General features: G+C 42.2%; 1 protein-coding gene across 2 annotated transcripts in view; it reads right to left on the reverse strand.

Annotated features, from left to right (window-relative positions):
* Window positions 1–3643: 3643 nt before the first annotated feature.
* LOC311126991 (protein FAM117A-like) overlaps window positions 3644–20985 on the reverse strand; it is a 46271-nt gene continuing 28929 nt past the window's right edge. For both annotated transcript variants that reach the window (XM_084158724.1, XM_084158723.1), the window contains exons 6-8: window positions 6956–7121; window positions 6098–6266; window positions 3644–4424 (exon numbers count right to left, since the gene is read on the reverse strand). In XM_084158724.1, the coding sequence (XP_084014850.1) occupies window positions 4178–4424; window positions 6098–6266; window positions 6956–7121 (582 nt within the window). In that variant the 3' untranslated portion in view covers window positions 3644–4177. The remainder of the gene's footprint in view (window positions 4425–6097; window positions 6267–6955; window positions 7122–20985) is intronic.

The following is a 20985-nucleotide window of genomic DNA, read 5'->3' on the forward strand; positions in this document are numbered from 1 at the left end:
ATAGGTAAGGCTGTACAGTGCAATATGAATGTCAATACGCACAATAGGCTGACTGGGGAGGTGACAAGTCCAGCAATAAGAGCTACGACGGTAATATTTGTGTAAATGCTTCACAGTTGTGTTCTGTTGGTGTCACTGCATCACTTTCAATGAGGGCGTTTTATTTTGAAGGCGAACCGCAAATTACACTATTGTGGCCAGTCCTTATTGTGGTTAGCTTCACATGTGTGTTTGACCATCATTAATCCAAAACGAACCATTTTATAAATGTGGGGTATTTTAGATGACACCTAGCTAGATAGTTAGCCAACTATAGCTACTGAAACAGATTGTCGTTTTGCTACGTTTTTGGGGGAAGAACATTGTTTACATCCATCAGCTAGCTAGCTTTTTTTCTGACCAGCACTGTCCCAGAGTTTGGGGAAGTGTGTCTGCGCTTGTCGGACGACAATAGAATGTTCACGATGTCACTGCGACAACCTATAGACACGTGGATAGTCCAACTGTAAACCAACCTTTATACCGCGTTCACGTACTAGTCGGAGCTGGGACATTTCCGACTTGCTAACTGGTTGTAGTTAATCACGTGCATCATCCAACGAATTAGCAAATCGGAAATTTCCGACTAGCATGTAAACGCGGGATTAGTCCCATCAATACCTCGGTGTTGTGGTTGTCTATTATCTAGGCTAGAAATACAATTTAAAAATCCGAATGATTGTAGTTTACATAGGCTATATTTAATTAATCTGTCATGCCCCGCATTTTCTCTCTAGTTTACAGAAACCAGTCCCCTGTAGCTTAGTTGGTAGAGCATGGCGCTTGCAACGCCAGGGTTGTGGGTTCGTTTCCCACGGGGGGCCAGTGTGAAAAATGTATGCACTCACTAACTGTAAGTCGCTCTGGATAAGAGCGTCTGCTAAATGACTAAAATGTAAAACCTAGCAGCCAGTGTGTAATGTATGTATTTAACAGAAATATATCTATTTTTCTGTTATGTTTATTCTACAGACCTGTGTGACGCGCACGTCTGGTTCTTAATTTATGCACCAAACATACCTGATTATTTTCCACGTCGCAGGTTGCAGCACCTGTCTGTATTAACAATGCCCTTGAGCAAGGCACTTAACCCTAATTGCTCCTGTAAGTCGCTCTGGATAAGAGCGTCTGCTAAATGAAAAAAAAAAAAAAAATAGAAAAAATAAAATAAAATAAAAAATAAATAAACAATTAAACCATGGGAGCTAGCCGTGTATAAATTCGTACAGTAGGCCTATGCCTACATTTGACTTTTAACTAATCAGCAACGTAAAGATAAACGCTTATTGTAGCATAGTATCAATATGCCTATCGAAAAAATTGCTTACTTGGTAAGACTCCTTTTTCATTGATTGTAGCCGATTGATTATGTTATGTAGGCGCGCACTTAATGGGTGGCGGAGCAACCACTACTCCAAAACAGAAAGGCACGTTTCAGTCTTCTTCTTCTGTGGGTTTTATGGCGGACTACAACCCAAAAAGTTGTATTGCTGCCACCAACTGGACGGGTTGAAACCAAAACAAGGTAAAAATAAAATCCATACATGATAGGGAAAACTAACTTAATAAAAATAGTACATTGACAAAACAAAACTCCCACTTACGTTTCAAAGTAATCAGCAGGTTTATCAGAAACCATACCATCTATGCAGGGAACACTTATGGCTGGGTAGCTTTTCAGCGTCTTGGCCATGAAAGCAATCACCATTGTAGTGCTAGATGATCCATTCACCCCCAAATATCGGTTTTAATAATGGGAGAACCAAATGTGTTGGGAAGCGTGAGCTGCGCGCGTTACAGGGGGCAAAATGCAGTGTACAATGGTTAGGCAGTGTATAAGAAGTGTCAACACTGGCCGGTCTATAATCAAAAGACCACCTCTTTTACCGTCTATCACCTGTATAGGAACCAAGTAGGGGTACCATAGGCTTGTGTCCCAAATGGAACCCTATTCCATAAGAGGGTGCCATTTGGGATGTAACCATTGAAAGATGTGAGGAGAGACACCTGGAAAATTCCCCCCAAACATTGAAAACTTTCAATAACAACTATGTAACACAGAACACATTTCTGTATAGTTATATACAAAAATAAAATACAGCCGCCACATCAAACCCTCTCCTTGAAGTGCATAAAAATTCCCCAAAAACAATTTGTTTGTCAGTCCCCTTACATAAAACGGACAGAGTGGGGAACCGAACATACTTTCTCCCCCCCCCCCCCGGTTTAGCTTATGTTGCAGATAACTGAAAAATATACCAAAATACATTCATACACCAAAACAATGTTATTCTAAAGTACAAAATATAAACAAGAAAAATAGAAATTGCAACTGGAAAAATAGCTGTCGACTTTGTGCAAAGATTCTCAATTACCTTCATCTTGTAACCTTGGTAGAGGAAAAACATCCAAGAAAATTATCAACATTTACCAATGAGATCAGATGACTCTAGACCACGACATCTGGTTTGGTAGTCAACAGTGTCGTGAGAGTCCTCACAGAGCTATAAACATATATACACACACAACTAGAAGAGCTATGCTCTGATTAACATGTATAAATTGCCTTATTTGAAACAAAATAAAAGAGTCACTAAACAACATGAACAGAAATAGCACCAAACTTCTATAAATGTCTTCTTTCACCATCATGAGGAAAAGCAGGGCAAAAAGGAAAACGAGTCACTAAGATGATCATCTTATTACCGATTTAAACTAGGCTATTAAAAAAATAATTTAAAAGCATGCAAGAAAGAAAGAAAAAGCTAATTCATGTAGCACTATGTTCCACTTAACACAAATGTGGCAAACTGATTTGTCATGCTTTGTTTGAGAACGCTAAGGAAAAAAAAACTCTGCATGTGTGTCATTGATGTTACTTTAAGGTTAAAAAAAAGTTTATTTCAATTGAAAATTCTATATAAATATCTTTAAATACTAAAAGCAACCAGATTTTGGCAAAGAGCATTTTTTGCCTCCTTTTCTAATAACTTAAATAATTAATTGGTATTTGACAGCAGCCTTTTTCTACAATGCACAAACTAATCCAGAGCAGAACATTAAAGTTCCAAAGAGTACAGCTTTCCCAAGACACCTTTCATACAAAGAGAGGGAAAACCTGAATCACCATTAAAAGAGAAGTGGGCCAACAGGCTCTTAAAATCCAAAACGAGAGTTCAATGTGTGTAAAGTGAGGGGTGAAGCATCATCCCCTAGAAAAATCATAGGAAACATTCCTCTTCCAGAGAATAAAATATGGTTAGTAGTTTGGTCAAATGACTAGACTACCCTACACCATCATGCCAAATGCTGAAGCAATGCAGTGTCTTTTGAGCATCATAAGATAGTGACTACTGGACATTAATACAGAAGACCAACATTGTTGCAAAAATGACTATAAGTCATTGACAATCCAATGACTCGCAGTGCTATATGTACCATCCTAACACAGAAAATCAAATTATGTTGCGATTCGACACCCTTATGGACTGATCTGTTCTAAAAAGCAAATGTCCTCTTGGGGACTGATTCAAGCAAATAACATCCGACCTTATATATTTTCTATTTCTTCTTCTTATAATTTTTTACATTTTCTTGATTTTTTCTAACAGAAATGACCAAATAAATTGATCCTTTTATAAAAGTATGCTTGCCTCTCAGTGGCTATTGGTCCACAAGTTAATACATTTCAGACCACTTTCAATGGGGCAGCCACTGTGGTTGGTACCCAAGGTTAAAGGCCAAAAGTCAGCTGGTGTGTCATGTCTCTTCAATACGGATACGAGGAAAAAAATAGTCAGTGCACAGCCAATGACACTTTCAAGAGGGAAATCTGAACTAAAATGGGGAAAAAAGCTATGATGAAGTCAAGAGAAATGGGAAAGGAAGCCACTACTGTCCAAAAAAGATTCCCTGACATTTTTGGTCAACAGTAACCAGTTTGTGAACTCTTACTAAATTGGAGCATGGTTGGTAAAAAGGCTGTCTTCTCAAGCACTTTGAAATGCTATTGCGTTTAATTTAGGGGGGCCACAATCGACAAGAATAGGGGGAGTAACAAAGACGTCCTCATGATATGTAATGTAGTTTTCAAAGCATACCGCTGCCTTGACATTTCCCCCTTTAAATGGAGCCCCTTTTACATGGCAGTGGTGACCGAGTCGGAGTGAGGCCCCAGGTACCCAGGCGAGGGGGCTGCGCCCTGGCCAGAGCAGCCCGTGACTGGGGACACGGCCAGGCTACAGAACAGCAGGTCCATGGATGGGAGCAGGGGCTTGAGCAGGCTGACGGGGAAGAATGCTGAGCTGCCGTGGGGGGTGAAGTTCACCTTGTTGGGGTCGGGGCAGGAGGAGAGGAGGGGCGAGGACTGGGCTAGGTGTGGAATGCTGTGGGAGAGAAAGAGACGGGGTTGTTAGAAGCAGGATCACAAACTGTTCAAATATGTCAGTAGACCTGATAGGGTTCATACACATTTTGACAGATGGAATTTAATGACTTTTCTACGACTTCCATTACTTTTAACCAAATTTCCATTACCAACAATTGACGGCGTCTCTGTAAGTACAGCATAAAAAAAGTATGCGTAATGTGGTATCGACACTGGGAGGCTGCTCTCTGATCCCATTTACATCTCCTGTCGTTAAGCAAGGCACTTAACCCCCCCCAAAGTAGAATACATGTTAGGCAAGGGTATAAAACATGTGGTCAACCCTCATTCTGGAGAGCTACTGGGTGTGCATGCTTTTGAGCAAGCCCTGCTCAAACACAGAGCCAGTTTATCAAGGTCCGGTTGAGCAGCAGTGGGACAGGAATAAAAGCCTGCACACCCATTAGCTCTCCTGGAGGATGGTTGACCACCCTTGATGTAAAACATTTCAACATTACAACCAAATTAATTTTATGCCTTTTGAAACAATTAGTTTATTCAATATATCAAAGATCAAATGGCTATGGTAGGCTACAAATCTTTTTATTCAGCTGAAGCAAGCCCACACATTTTCTTTATGTACCTTTTATAGTTTAGTCATATTTATCTTAGCCACCTTAGAAGTGTTTACTTTTCAGGCTGACTAGCATCTATTGCAACCTCCCATACATTGGATGCCCAAATCAACTGGAAGCATCTACAATTTTTGAACCCACATAATCCAAAAGAAAGGAAAAAAGATTAGATGTAGCCTAAAATTAATGTTCACAATTCACAAATAATTTTGATTCAGATGATTAGAGTCAATGCAATTAAACCGAATACCAACTAATACAATGGTGAAGTGAATTGTTAGTTTCATCCTAAATAATTGTTTAAATGAATCATATGAATCGTTCAAAAAAGTAAATTATTTGTGAGTGAAAGGATAATACGTTTTTTTTAGGACAAGACGAAAACATTAATACATGCTAATAATAGCTAAACACTTAAATAGAGAGTACAAGATATGTTGTGAATTGGTTACCTAGTTGGTCTGTTTATCATATGTTATAGGCTATGCCTACCTGCTGCTGAAATGTCAGACTGTCTCTCTCTCTCTCCCCCCTTGAGCTACGGCCCACTCGTCTCGCACACATGCAGGTGATGCGCGCAAATAGACGCGCTGAAGTGTAATTCCGATCCTGGCAGAATTTTGTATTTTATTGATAAAATATTTAAATAGATTACATTAAAATTAATTTCATAATTTCTGTTATTTACTTTTCAGATTTAATTATTTCCTAAACTTTTCCAGGCCTGGAAAACACAATTTTTAAATTCCATGACTTTTTCAGGATTTTCATGATCATATGAACCCTGTGATATTGACACACCCAGTCTCCAATAACTTCGAAAACAACTGGGGGTATGTACAGACTCAATCTAAGGAGCCATGTGTTACTGTTCATAAGCCTTTTGGAATAAATGCATCCAAAAGTCAGAATGTTTGTATTTGTCTATGTACCTAAGCATACATCTGCCCATACATACAAGTTAGTGTGTATTTACATTTGTGTGGGCATGTACGTTTCTGTGCACATCAAACAATTGTGCATGTGTGTGCGTGTACGAGTATTTGCGAGAACCTACCTGGTCTCCTCACACACGCGGACCTTCTCGCAGCCCTCGGGGGGCTCCCTCTGGAAGCAGTAGCTCTTGTTGGGCCGTGGCGAGGAGGAGAGCAGCAAGGGGGACGGCTCCCACCCACCCTGGGAGGACAGGGGAGACAGGAGACACAGCTCCACACCCTCCGCCACACCTGAAGAGTGGTGTGAGAAAAAGTCCAGTATCTGTGTTTCTAAATTCCTATCACTGATGCCCAGTTCAGATACAGCAGCCGAGACAGTTTTATGCAGTTTTAGAACGAAGTTTGCTTGATCTGAACGGTCTAGTTCTAGAACGTCTCATGTCGGCTGCTGGAGTTTCCAAGGTTCAACATGTCAAATCTTAGCTAAAGACTTGCGACTAGCCAATCACAACAGTGCGCTGACATTCTGTGTTTAGCCAAGCATCTAGCTAGCCAGCCAAGCAGACAGTAAGGTAGATATTTTGCTACAGTTTAGCTAGCCTAGCTTGCTGATATCTCTCTCACAAAAGTGTGCCCTGTTTCTGGTGCATGCATTTCATGCTACAACAAGTGGAAACTTTGTATCAAAGTTGTATCACGTCATTGTAAAGAGGCACCATTATTGTGGAAACTGTCTCAACCATTTATAGCCAATTTAGCTTTTCCTGCCTGGTATTACTCACTTCTATGTTGATAAACCAAATGGGTCTTGTTCAATAGGGAGATAGCGTTTTGAAACAGAACAACCAGGAGGTACACCGTGAAACTGTCCAATAAGCACACAGTTTCCCATTGCAAAACATTTTGCACGTTTGTGTGCACCATACTGAACATAACCCTGCACTGATGTTGTTACAGGGCTATATTAGGGAGAGACTGACCTGGGTCCTGATTCACGGGTAGGTCTTCTACAGAAGAGGGGGACATGGAGGGGGAGAAAGAGCAGGGTGTGGGGGAGAGGGGCATGGTGGAGGGGTCGCTCTGGGAGCCACTGCTACAGCTCTGGGGTGGAACTGGAGCCCTGTGGCCGTCAGGAACCTCCAGAATCTATGAGAGACATAAATGAATGCAGTGAATACACTGGACAAGAGTGAATACCTCCTTAAGGGTGCTGGCAGCGAAGCTGCAAGCAAACCTATTGATTCTGATGGAATTCGTATTATTCTTCCACTTTTGTCACAATATCTCCATGCCCAATACTTTTTTTTATTTTTACTGTCGAAGAATATGAACACTGCTACTCAGACACCAAAAACTGCACCAATTGGCCCATAGTTCGTGCAGTAATAAAAATGCAGAGTCTAAGGCTCAGCACCGCTACCCCACTTGACATAAAACTTGGTATAGCGGTATTTGGCATAAGGAAAAACTTTGCCTCAAGGACCCATGATATCCGCCATATTGGATTTTCTGGCCTGTCGGATGTTTATAAAATCTTCAAAACACTTCTTATTAACTGCAAATCTGATTGACTTGAAACTCAGAATGTATATTCATCATGTCAGCCTCTACTTAGTTTGGGAAAAAAACTTAGCGATACGTCAGATGGAAGAGAAAATTGCAACTCTTTAAAAATAATATTGCATTCTCAATCAAACCCTAATTACTAAACGTATCTTCGCTCTATCAACTTGAAACGGATTGATTGTCTTGAGGGCACTAGTAGGAATGAGTATGCCGAAGCAGGTGTTGATATCTCAATAAACATGGAAAAAGCAAGCAATTCAGTTGTGAACCTCAAACTGTTAGACATCATTTTAGCATAAACATAAATGCTAAGGGTCAGCCCCGCCACCCTGTTACATGTACAACAACAAAACGTGGTACACAAGTGTTTCTCATCATAAGAAACACATTTGCCTCAAGGATCCATAAGGTCTGCCATATTGGATTTTCCGTCATCTTGGATTCTTCATAAAATCTTCTTCTCATGAGCCGTACATCCGATTTTTACTAAGAAATAGTACAAATAAAGAAAAACCCTTGAATGAGTTGGTGTCCAAACTTTTGACTGGTACTGTATGTATGTATGCATGTTTTTATACATGTATACATATGTGTGTATATATATATATATATATATATATATATATATATATATATATATATATATATATATATATATATATATATATATATATATATATATATATATATATACATACAAATATACACACACACACCCATATATACACACACACATATATATACATACACACACATGTACACACACACAGTGGGGAGAACAAGTATTTGATACACTGCCAATTTTGCAGGTTTTCCTACTTACAAAGCATGTAGAGGTCTGTAATTTTTATCATATGTACACTTCAACTGTGAGAGACTGAATCTAAAACAAAAATTGTATGATTTTTAAGTAATTAATTTGCATTTTATTGCATGACATAAGTATTTGATCACCTACCAACCAGTAAGAATTCCGGCTCTCACAGACCTGTTAGTTTTTCTTTAAGAAGCCCTGCTGTTCTCCACTCATTACCTGTATTAACTGCACCTGTTTGAACTCGTTACCTGTATAAAAGACACCTGTCCACACACTCAATCAAACAGACTCCAACCTCTCCACAATGGCCAAGACCAGAGAGCTGTGTAAGGACATCAGGGATAAAATTGTAGACCTGCACAAGGCTGAGATGGGCTACAGGACAATTGGCAAGCAGCTTGGTGAGAAGGCAACAACTGTTGGCGCAATTATTAGAAAATGGAAGAAGTTCAAGATGACGGTCAATCACCCTCGGTCTGGGGCTCCATGCAAGATCTCACCTCGTGGGGCATCAATGACCATGAGGAAGGCGAGGGATCAGCCCAGAACTACACGGCAGGACCTGGTCAATGACCTGAAGAGAGCTGGGACCACAGTCTTAAAGGAAACCATTAGTAACACACTACGCCGTCATGGATTAAAATCCTGCAGCGCACGCAAGGTCCCCCTGCTCAAGCCAGCGCATGTCCAGGCCCGTCTGAAGTTTGCCAATGACCATCTGGATGATCCAGAGGAGGAATGGGAGAAGGTCATGTGGTCTGATGAGACAAAAATAGAGCTTTTTGGTCTAAACTCCACTCGCCGTGTTTGGAGGAAGAAGAAGGATGAGTACAACCCCAAGAACACCATCCTAACCGTGAAGCATGGAGGTGGAAACATCATTCTTTGGGGATGCTTTTCTGCAAAGGGGACAGGACGACTGCACCGTATTGAGGGGAGGATGGATGGGGCCATGTATCGCGATATCTTGGCCAACAACCTCCTTCCCTCAGTAAGAGCATTGAAGATGGGTCGTGGCTGGGTCTTCCAGCATGACAACGACCCGAAACACACAGCCAGGGCAACTAAGGAGTGGCTCCGTAAGAAGCATCTCAAGGTCCTGGAGTGGCCTAGCCAGTCTCCAGACCTGAACCCAATAGAAAATCTTTGGAGGGAGCTGAAAGTCCGTATTGCCCAGTGACAGCCCCGAAACCTGAAGGATCTGGAGAAGGTCTGTATGGAGGAGTGGGCCAAAATCCCTGCTGCAGTGTGTGCAAACCTGGTCAAGAACTACAGGAAACGTATGATCTCTGTAATTGCAAACAAAGGTTTCTGTACCAAATATTAAAGTTCTGCTTTTCTGATGTATCAAATACTTATGTCATGCAATAAAATGCTAATTAATTACTTTAAAAAATCATACAATGTGATTTTCTGGATTTTTGTTTTAGATTCAGTCTCTCACAGTTTAAGTGTACCTATAATAACAATTACAGACCTCTACATGCTTTGTAAGTAGGAAAACCTGCAGAATCGGCAGTGTATCAAATACTTGTTCTCCCCACTGTATGTATATACAGTTGAAGTGGGAAGTTTACATACAGCTTAGTCAAATACATTTAAAATCAGTTTTTCACAATTCCTGACATTTAATCCTAGTAAAAATTCCGTCTTAGGTCAGTTAGGATCAGAATGATATATTTCAGCTTTTCTTTCTTTCATCACATTCCCAGTGGGTCAGAAGTTTACATACACTCAATTAGAATTTGGTAGCATTGCCTTTAAATTGTTTAACTTGGGTCAAACATTTCGGGTAGCCTTCCACAAGCTTCTCACAATAAGTTGGGTGAATTTTGGCCCATTCGTCCTGACAGAGCTGGTGTAACGGAGTCCGGTTTGTAGGCCTCCTTGCTCGCACACGCTTTTTCAGTTCTGCCCACACATTTTCTATAGGATTGAGGTCAGGGCTTTGTGATGGCCACTCCAATACCTTGAATTTGTTGTCCTTAAGCCATTTTGCCACAACTTTGGAAGTATGCTTGGGGTCATTGTCCATTTGGAAGAGCCATTTGCGACCAAGCTTTAACTTCCTGACTGATGTCTTGAGATGTTACAATATATCCACATAATTTTCCTTCCTCATGATGCCATCTGTTTTGTGAAGTGCACCAGTCCCTCCTGCAGCAAAGCACCCCCACAGCATGATGCTGCCACCCCCGTGCTTCACGGTTGGGATGGTGTTCTTCGGCTTGCAAGAGCCCCCTTTTTCCTCCAAACATAACGATGGTCATTACGGCCAAACAGTTCTATTTTTATTTCATCAGACCAGAGGACATTTCTCCAAAAAGTACGATCTTTGTGCAGTTGCAAACCGTAGTCTGGCTTTTTTATGGCGTTTTGGAGCAATGGCTTCTTCCTTGCTGAACGGCTTTTCAGGTTGTGTCGATATAGGAATCGTTTTACTGTGGATATATAGATATATAGATATATAGTATATAGATACTTTTGTACCTGTTTCCTCCAGCATCTTCACAAGGTCCTTTGCTGTTGTTCTGGGATTGATTTGCACTTTTCGCACCAAAGTAAGTTCATCTCTTGGAGACAGAACGCATCTCCTTCCTGAGCGGTATGACGGCTGCGTGGTCCCATGGTGTTTATACTTGCATTCTGTTGTTTGTACAGATGAACGTCGTACCTTCAGGCGCTTGGAAATTGCTCCCAAGGATGAACGGTGAGGAATCAGCCCAGAACTACACAGGAGGATCTTGTCAATGATCTCAAGGCAGCTGGGACCATAGTCACCAAGAAAACAATTGGTAACACATTACGCCGTGAAGGACTGAAATCCTGCAGCGCCCGCAAGGTCCCCCTGCTCAAGAAAGCACATATACAGGCCCGTCTGAAGTTTGCCAATGAACATCTCAAGGAGAACTGGGTGAAAGTGTTGTGGTCAGATGAGACCAAAATCGAGCTCTTTGGTATCAACTCAACTCGCCGTGTTTGGAGGAGGAGGAATGCTGCCTATGACCCCAAGAACACCATCCCCACCGTCAAACATGGAGGAGGAAACATTATGCTTTGGGGGTGTTTTTCTGCTAAGGGGACAGGACAACTTCACCGCATCAAAAGGGACGATGGACGGCGCCATGTACCGTCAAATCTTGGGTGAGAACCTTCGCTCAGCCAGGGCATGGAAAATTAGTCGTGGATGGGTATTCCAGCATGACAATGACCCAAAACACACCGCCAAGGCAACAAAGGAGTGGCTCAAGAAGAAGCACATTAAGGTCCTGGAGTGGCCTAGCCAGTCTCCAGACCTTAATCCCATAGAAAATCTGTGGAGGGAGCTGAAGGTTAGAGTTGCCAAACGTCAGGCTCGAAACCTTAATGACTTGGAGAAGATCTGCAAAGAGGAGTGGGACAAAATCCCTCCTGAGATGTGTGAAAACCTGGTGGCCAACAACAAGAAACGTCTGACCTCTGTGATTGCCAACAAGGGTTTTGCCACCAAGTACTAAGTCATGTTTTGCAGAGGGGTCAAATACACTGCTCAAAAAAATAAAGGGAACACTTAAACAACACAATGTAACTCCAAGTCAATCACACTTCTCTGAAATCAAACTGTCCACTTAGGAAGCAACACTGATTGACAATACATTTCACATGCTGTTGTGCAAATGGAATAGACAACAGGTGGAAATTATAGGCAAATAGGCAAGACACCCCCAATAAAGGACTGGTTTTGCAGGTGGTGACCACAGACCACTTCTCAGTTCCTATGCTTCCTGGCTGATGTTTTGGTCACTTTTGAATGCTGGCGGTGCTTTCACTCTAGTGGTAGCATGAGACGGAGTCTACAACCCACACAAGTGGCTCAGGTAGTGCAGCTCATCCAGGATGGCACATCAATGCGAGCTGTGGCAAGAAGGTTTGCTGTGTCTGTCAGCGTAGTGTCCAGAGCATGGAGGCGCTACCAGGAGACAGGCCAGTACATCAGGAGACGTGGAGGAGGCCGTAGGACGGCAACAACCCAGCAGCAGGACTGCTACCTCCGCCTTTGTGCAAGGAGGAGCAGGAGGAGCACTGCCAGAGCCCTGCAAAATGACCTCCAGCAGGCTACAAATGTGCATGTGTCTGCTCAAACGGTCAGAAACAGACTCCATGAGGGTGGTATGAGGGCCCGACGTCCACAGGTGGGGGTTGTGCTTACAGCCCAACACTGTGCAGGACGTTTGGCATTTGCCAGAGAACACCAAGATTGGCAAATTCGCCACTGGCACCTTTCACAGATGAAAGCAAGTTCACACTGAGCACATGTGACAGACGTGACAGAGTCTGGAGACGCCGTGGAGAACGTTCTGCTGCCTGCAACATCCTCCAGCATGACCGGTTTGGCAGTGGGTCAGTCATGGTGTGGGGTGGCATTTCTTTGGGGGGCCGCACAGCCCTCCATGTGCTCGCCAGAGGTAGCCTGACTGCCATTAGGTACCGAGATGAGATCCTCACGACCCCTTGTGAGACCATATGCTGGTGCGGTTGGCCCTGGGTTCCTCCTAATGCAAGACAATGCTAGACCTCATGTGGCTGGAGTGTGTCAGCAGTTCCTGCAAGAGGAAGGCATTGATGCTATGGACCGCCCGTTCCCCAGACCTGAATCCAATTGAGCACATCTGGGACATCATGTCTCGCTCCATCCACCAACGCCACGTTGCACCACAGACTGTCCAGGAGTTGGCGGATGCTTTAGTCCAGGTCTGGGAGGAGATCCCTCAGGAGACCATCCGCCACCTCATCAGGAGCATGCCCAGGCGTTGTAGGGAGGTCATACAGGCACGTGGAGGCCACACACACTACTGAGCCTAATTTTGACTTGTTTTAAGGACATTACATCAAAGTTGGATCAGCCTGTAGTGTGGTTTTCCACTTTAATTTTGAGGGTGACTCCAAATCCAGACCTCCATGGGTTGATACATTTGATTTCCATTGATAATTTTTGTGTGATTTTGTTGTCAGCACATTCAACTATGTAAAGAAAAAAGTATTTAATAAGATTATTTCATTCATTCAGATCTAGGATGTGTTGTTTAAGTGTTCCCTTTATTTTTTTGAGCAGTGTACTTATTTCCCTCATTAAAATGGAAATCAATTGATAACATTTTTGACATGCGTTTTTCTGCATTTTGTTGTTGTTATTCTGTCTCTCACTGTTCAAATAAACCTACCATCAAAATTATAGACTGATCATGTCTTTGTCAGTGGGCAAACGTACAAAATCAGCAGGGGATGAAATAATTTTAGCCCCTCAGTGTATATACATACATATACAGTGGGGAAAAAAAGTACACGTCAACTATGACAGACAAATTGAGGAAAAAAAATCCCGAAAATCACATTGTAGGATTTTTTATGAATTTATTTGCAAATTATGGTGGAAAATAAGTATTTGGTCACCTACAAACAAGCAAGATTTCTGGCTCTCACAGACCTGTAACTTCTTCTTTAAGAGGCTACTCTGTCCTCCACTCGTTACCTGTATTAATGGCACCTGTTTGAACTTGTTATCAGTATAAAAGACACCTGTCCACAACCTCAAACAGTCACACTCCAAACTCCACTATGGCCAAGACCAAAGAGCTGTCAAAGGACACCAGAAACAAAATTGTAGACCTGCACTAGGCTGGGAAGACTGAATCTGCAATAGGTAAGCAGCTTGGTTTGAAAAAATCAACTGTGAGAGCAATTATTAGGAAATGGAAGACATACAAGACCACTGATAATCTCCCTTGATCTGGGGCTCCACGCAAGATCTCACCCCGTGGGGTCAAAATGATCACAAGAACGGTGAGCAAAAATCCCAGAACCACACGGGGGGACCTAGTGAATGACCTGCCGAGAGCTGGGACCAAAGTAACAAAGCCTACCATCAGTAACACACTACGCCGCCAGGGACTCAAATCCTGCAGTGCCAGACGTGTCCCCCTGCTTAAGCCAGTACATGTCCAGGCCCGTCTGAAGTTTGCTAAAGTGCATTTGGATGATCCAGAAGAGGATTGGGAGAATGTCATATGGTCAGATGAAACCAAAATATAACTTTTTGGTAAAAACTCAACTCGTCGTGTTTGGAGGACAAAGAATGCTGAGTTGCATCCAAAGAACACCATACCTACTGTGAAGCATGGGGGTGGAAACATCATGCTTTGGGGCTGTTTTTCTGCAAAGGGACCAGGACGACTGATCCGTGTAAAGGAAAGAATGAATGGGGCCATGTATCGTGAGATTTTGAGTGAAAACCTCCTTCCATCAGCAAGGGCATTGAAGATGAAACGTGGCTGGGTCTTTCAGCATGACAATGATCCCAAACACACCGCCTAGGCAACGAAGGAGTGGCTTCTTAAGAAGCATTTCAAGGTCCTGGAGTGGCCTAGCCAGTCTCCAGATCTCAACCCCATAGAAAATCTTTGGAGGGAGTTGAAAGTCCGTGTTGCCCAGCGACAGCCCCAAAACATCACTGCTCTAGAGGAGATCTGCATGGAGGAATGGGCCAAAATACCAGCAACAGTGTGTGAAAACCTTGTGAAGACTTACAGAAAACGTTTGACCTGTGTCATTGCCAACAAAGGGCATATAACAAAGTATTGAGAAACTTTTGTTATTGACCAAATACTTATTTTCCACCATAATTTGCAAATAAATTCATTAAAAATCCTACAATGTGATTTTCTGGATTTTTTCCCCCTCATTTTGTCAGTCATAGTTGACGTGTACCTATGATGAAAATTGCAGGCCTCTCTCATCTTTTTAAGTGGGAGAACTTGCACAATTGGTGGCTGACTAAATACTTTTTTTCCCCACTGTACACACATACAGTGGGGAGAACAAGCATTTGATACACTGCCGATTTTTCAGGTTTTCATACTTACAAAGCATGTAGAGGTCTGTAATGTTTTTATCATAGGTACACTTCAACTGTGAGAGACGGAATCTAAAACAAAAATCCAGAAAATCACATTGTATGATTTTTAAGTAAATAATTTGCATTTTATTGCATGACATAAGTATTTGATACATCAGAAAAGCAGAACTTAATATTTGGTACAGAAACCTTTGTTTGCAATTACAGAGATCATACGTTTCCTGTAGGTCTTGACCAGGTTTGCACACACTGCAGCAGGGATTTTGGCCCACTCCTCCATACAGACCTTCTCCAGATCCTTCAGGTTTCGGGGCTGTCGCTGGGCAATACAGACTTTCAGCTCCCTCCAAAGATTTTCTATTGGGTTCAGGTCTGGAGACTGGCTAGGCCACTCCAGGACCTTGAGATGCTTCTTACGGAGCCACTCCTTAGTTGCCCTGGCTGTGTGTTTCGGGTAGTTGTCATGCTGGAAGACCCAGCCACGTCCCATCTTCAATGCTCTTACTGAGGGAAGGATGTTTCCACCTCCATGCTTCACGGTTGGGATGGTGTTCTTGGGGTTGTACTCATCGTTCTTCTTCCTCCAAACACGGCGAGTGGAGATTAGACCAAAAAGCTCTATTTTTGTCTCATCAGACCACATGACCTTCTCCCATTCCTCCTCTGGATCATCCAGATGGTCATTGGCAAACTTCAGACAGGCCTGGACATGCGCTGGCTTGAGCAGGGGGACCTTGCATGCGCTGCAGGATTTTAATCCATGACGGCGTAGTGTGTTACTAATGGTTTTCTTTGAGACTGTGGTCCCAGCTCTCTTCAGATCATTGACCAGGTCCTTCCGTGTAGTTCTGGGCTGATCCCTCACCTTCCTCATGATCATTGATGCCCCACAATGTGAGATCTTGCATGGAGTCCCAGACCGAGGGTGATTGACCGTCATCTTGAACTTCTTCCATTTTCTAATAATTGCGCCAACAGTTGCCTTCTCACCAAGCTGCTTGCCTATTTCCTGTAGCCCATCCCAGCCTTGTGCAGGTCTACAATTTTCTCCCTGATGTCCTTACACAGCTCTCTGGTCTTGGCCATTGTGGAGAGGTTGGAGTCTGTTTGATTGAGTGTGTGGACAGGTGTCTTTTATACAGGTAATGAGTTCAAACAGGTGCAGTTAATACAGGTAATGAGTGGAGAACAGGAGGGCTTCTTAAAGAAAAACTAACATGTCTGTGAGAGCCGGAATTCTTACTGGTTGGTAGGTGATCAAATACTTATGTCATGCAATAAAATGCAAATGAATTACTTAAAAATCATACAATGTGATTTTCTGGATTTTTGTTTTAGATTACATCTCACAGTTGAAGTGTACCTATGATACAAATTACAGACCTCTACATGCTTTGTAAGTAGGAAAACCTGCAAAATTGGCAGTGTATCAAATACTTGTTCTCCCCACTGTATATACACATACACAGACAAATACATACGCATACTAACAGTCAAAAGTTTGGACACACATACTCATTCAAGGGTTTTTCTTTATATTTAAATTTTTTTGAATAACAGTGTAGACATCAACACTATGAAATAACACATATGGAACCATGTAAACAAAAAAAGTGTTAAACAAATCTTACACAGCCTGGATGTGTTTGGTCATTGTCCTGTTGAAAAACAAATGATAGTCCCACTCAACCCAAACCAAATGGGATGGTGTATCGCTGTAGAATGCTGTGGTAGTCATGCTGGTTAAGTGTGACAGAGTCACCAGCAAAGCACCCCCACATCATAACACCTCCTCCTCCATGCTTTACGGTGGGAACTACACATGCGGAGATAATCCGTTCACCCACACCGCGTCTCACAAAGACACGGCGGTTAGAACCAAAAATCTCAAATTTGGACCAGACCAAAGGACAACATTTCCACCCGTCTAATGTCCATTGCTTGTGTTTCTTGGCCCAAGCAGGTCTCTTCTTCTTATTGGTGTCCTTTAGTAGTGGTTTCTTTGCAGCAATCAACCATTAAAGGCCTGATTCACACAGTCCCCTCTGAACAGTTGATGTTGAGATGTGTCTGTGACGAACTCTGTGAAGCATTTATTTGGTCTGAGGCTGGTAACTCTAAATGTTACCAGCTGGTAACTCTAATGAACTTATCCTCTGCAGCAGAGGTAACGCTAGGTCTTCCATTCCTGTTGCGGTCCTCATGAGAGCCAGTGTCATCATAGCGCTTGATGGTTTATGCAACTGCACTTGAAGAAACTTTCAAAGTTCTTGAAACGTTTCGTATTGACTGACCTTCATGTCTTAAAGTAATGATGGACTGTGGTTTGTCTTTGCTTATTTGACCTGTTCTTGCCATAATATGGACTTGGTGTTTTACCAATAAATATAAAATATATTTTGATTTGTTTAACACTTTTTTGGTTACTACATGAGTCCATGTGTTATTTCATAGTTTTGATGTCCTCACTATTATTCTACAATGTAGAAAATAGTAAAATTAAAGATGAGTAGGTGTGTCCAAACATTTGACTGGCACTGTAGTAAAACCAACCGTTATAAATGCAAAGTGTTAATCGGATGTCTTATTCAAACTCAGTTTGCAAGCTTATCATGTTTGCCATTACTCATAGTTACTTGTACTAACCCAACATGGGTTTACTCCAATATCTGCATTGCTTTTAAAATGGCTTGTAGACAAACAAATTGACATTTTGATTTTAGATGTTTTGTAATCCACAAGTAAAATATATTAAGTTGAATAGAAATGTCAATTTTGTTAAATTTGCAGATTTTTGTCAGACTTAAGATAAACTTCAACCTTGTTACTTTCTTTGGCACCTAGGCACTTAGTATAGTCATTTATTTAACTTAACATTGCAGTCCACCTTTTTGGTATTTTATACCAGTTTCTGTCTCTGTACAAAGGCATGGTCTTCAACCTATGGAAGACTGCAAAACATTTTATAATACTAATAACAACAATAGATTTGACTTAAATTGCATTTTTCTAGACACCCAAAGCGCTTTACAGTGTAAGGGGAAACTCACCACCGTAACCCCACTTTATTTGTATTTATTTTATTGGTCTATCCACCCCCCTCTTCGGACGACAAAACTAACTGTTTTCCATTTTAGTTTTTTACAGATATTTAGTTATACAGTGAGGGGAAAAAGTATTTGATCCCCTGCTGATTTTGTACATTTGCCCACTGTCAAAGACATGATCAGTCTATAATTTTAATGGTAGGTTTATTTGAACAGTGAGAGACAGAATAACAACAAAAAAGTCCAGAAAAACGCATGTCAAAAATGTTATAAATTGATTTGCATTTTAATGAGGGAAATAAGTATTTGACCCCTCTGCAAAACATGACTTAGTACTTGGTGGCAAAACACTTGTTGGCAATCACAGAGGTCAGACGTTTCTTGTAGTTGGCCACCAGGTTTGCACACATCTCAGGAGGGATTTTGTTCCACTCCTCTTTGCAGATCTTCTCCAAGTCATTAAGGTTTCGAGGCTGACGTTTGGCAACTCGAACCTTCAGCTCCCTCCACAGATTTTCTATGGGATTAAGGTCTGGAGACTGGCTAGGCCACTCCAGGACCTTAATGTGCTTCTTCTTGAGCCACTCCTTTGTTGCCTTGGCGGTGTGTTTTGGGTCATTGTCATGCTGGAATACCCATCCACGACCCATTTTCAATGCCCTGGCTGAGGGAAGGAGGTTCTCACCCAAGATTTGACGGTACATGGCCCCGTCCATCGTACCTTTGATGCGGTGAAGTTGTCCTGTCCCCTTAGCAGAAAAACACCCCCAAAGCATAATGTTTCCACCTCCATGTTTGACAGTGGGGATGGTGTTCTTGGGGTCATAGGCAGCATTCCTACTCCTCCAAACACGGCGAGTTGAGTTGATGCCAAAGATCTCGATTTTGGTCTCATCTGACCACAACACCTCTGAATCATTCAGATGTTCATTGGCAAACTTCAGACGGCCCTGTATATGGGCTTTCTTGAGCAGGGGGACCTTGCGGGCGCTGCAGGATTTCAGTCCTTCACGGCATAGTGTGTTTCCAATTGTTTTTTTGGTGACTATGGTCCCAGCTGCCTTGAGATCATTGACAAGATCCTCCCGTGTAGTTCTGGGCTGATTTCTCACCGTTCTCATGATCATTGCAACTCCACGAGGTGAGATCTTGCATGGAGCCCCAGGCCGAGGGAGATTGACAGTTATTTTGCGTTTCTTCCATTTGCGAATAATCGCACCAACTGTTGTCACCTCACCAAGCTGCTTGGCGATGGTCTTGTAGCCCATTCCAGCCTTGTGTAGGTCTACAATCTTGTCCCTGACATCCTTGGAGAGCTCTTTGGTCTTGGCCATGGTGGAGATTTTGGAATCTGATTGATTGATTGCTTCTGTGGACAGGTGTCTTTTATACAGGTAACAAACTGAGATTAGGAGCGCTCCCTTTATGAGTGTGCTCCTAATCTCAGCTCGTTACCTGTATAAAAGACACCTGGGAGCCAGAAATCTTTCTGATTGAGAGGGGGTCAAATACTTATAAATTGATTTGCATTTTAATGAGGGAAATAACATTTTTTTTGGATTTTTTTGTTGTTAATCTGTCTCTCGCTGTTGAAATAAACCTACCATTAAAATTATAGACTGATCATTTCTTTGTCAGTGGGCAAACGTACAAAATCAGCAGGGGATCAAATACTTTTTCCCCTCACTGTATACATTATTCATACACTTTGCATGTAATATTGTGTATAAAAGTACCACATGATAGGAATACAGTTTGAGATACACAAAGTGAAAACAGGACAAATATAAGCAACTCCCCCCGCCCCAGAGTTGGGACACCCGTTTAAAGTCCCATCTTCAATTTTATTGAGGAACATTCCATTGTTAGTTAGTACTTCAACATTATTAAAATGAAATTAATGTTGTAAAAGTGTATGGTAGAAATTACAGTGATTCATCTGAACTTACTGCCTTCTTGTTCATTTCAGCAGCATATTTCTCTTTGGCTTTTGTTTGTCTGTCATTTCCCTGGTGGCATTCATATGTCTTTGTGCCCACAACTTGAAACGGAACACCATTGAATGGGAGACTTTTACTCTACCAACTGAGTTGTTTTCCCCTGGCAAAGACTGTGCATCTGTTGAAGGTCAAGAATAGGGCTGGGCAATATTGAATTAATGTTTTTGTGTGATATTCCAAATGCCTGTATCACAAGAATCAAGGTTTAGTTTTTTAGTTTTTTTTATGAGCGTCTATGTCCACTTGTTCTTATGTTGCATTTTTGGTCTCGTCTCCTTCGCTCCTCTGTGCTGTGCGCATCTTCCCATTTACACCAAAGATCTATATATAATGACGAGATGCATGTCTCCGCCCTAACAATGGGAGTCGTTGTCCCAAAGGCGGGAAGGCAGGCGACACACTTAGGTCCAAAATAAGCCCATAGATACGCATTGGCCTTATTTTTGACATATTTTCGCTTAGTCTCTTCCTCTATGGTTTACACGCACACACCAAGCCGGAGTAGGGTTGATCCCAGCGTTCTGACCTCACAACGGCAGTCAAGCACCCAAGCTAACTGGCTAACGTTGGCTAGCTACTTCCAGACACAAATGAGTGTACACCTCACTGACCATTTTACTCGCCCTAGCAGAGCTGGTTTTCATGTTATCCAGAGTGTTGGTGACTAGCTGTGCTGCTGGCAATTTAA

This window comes from Coregonus lavaretus (assembly GCF_964263955.1).
Source record: "Coregonus lavaretus genome assembly, chromosome: 1".
NCBI lineage: Eukaryota > Metazoa > Chordata > Actinopteri > Salmoniformes > Salmonidae > Coregonus > Coregonus lavaretus.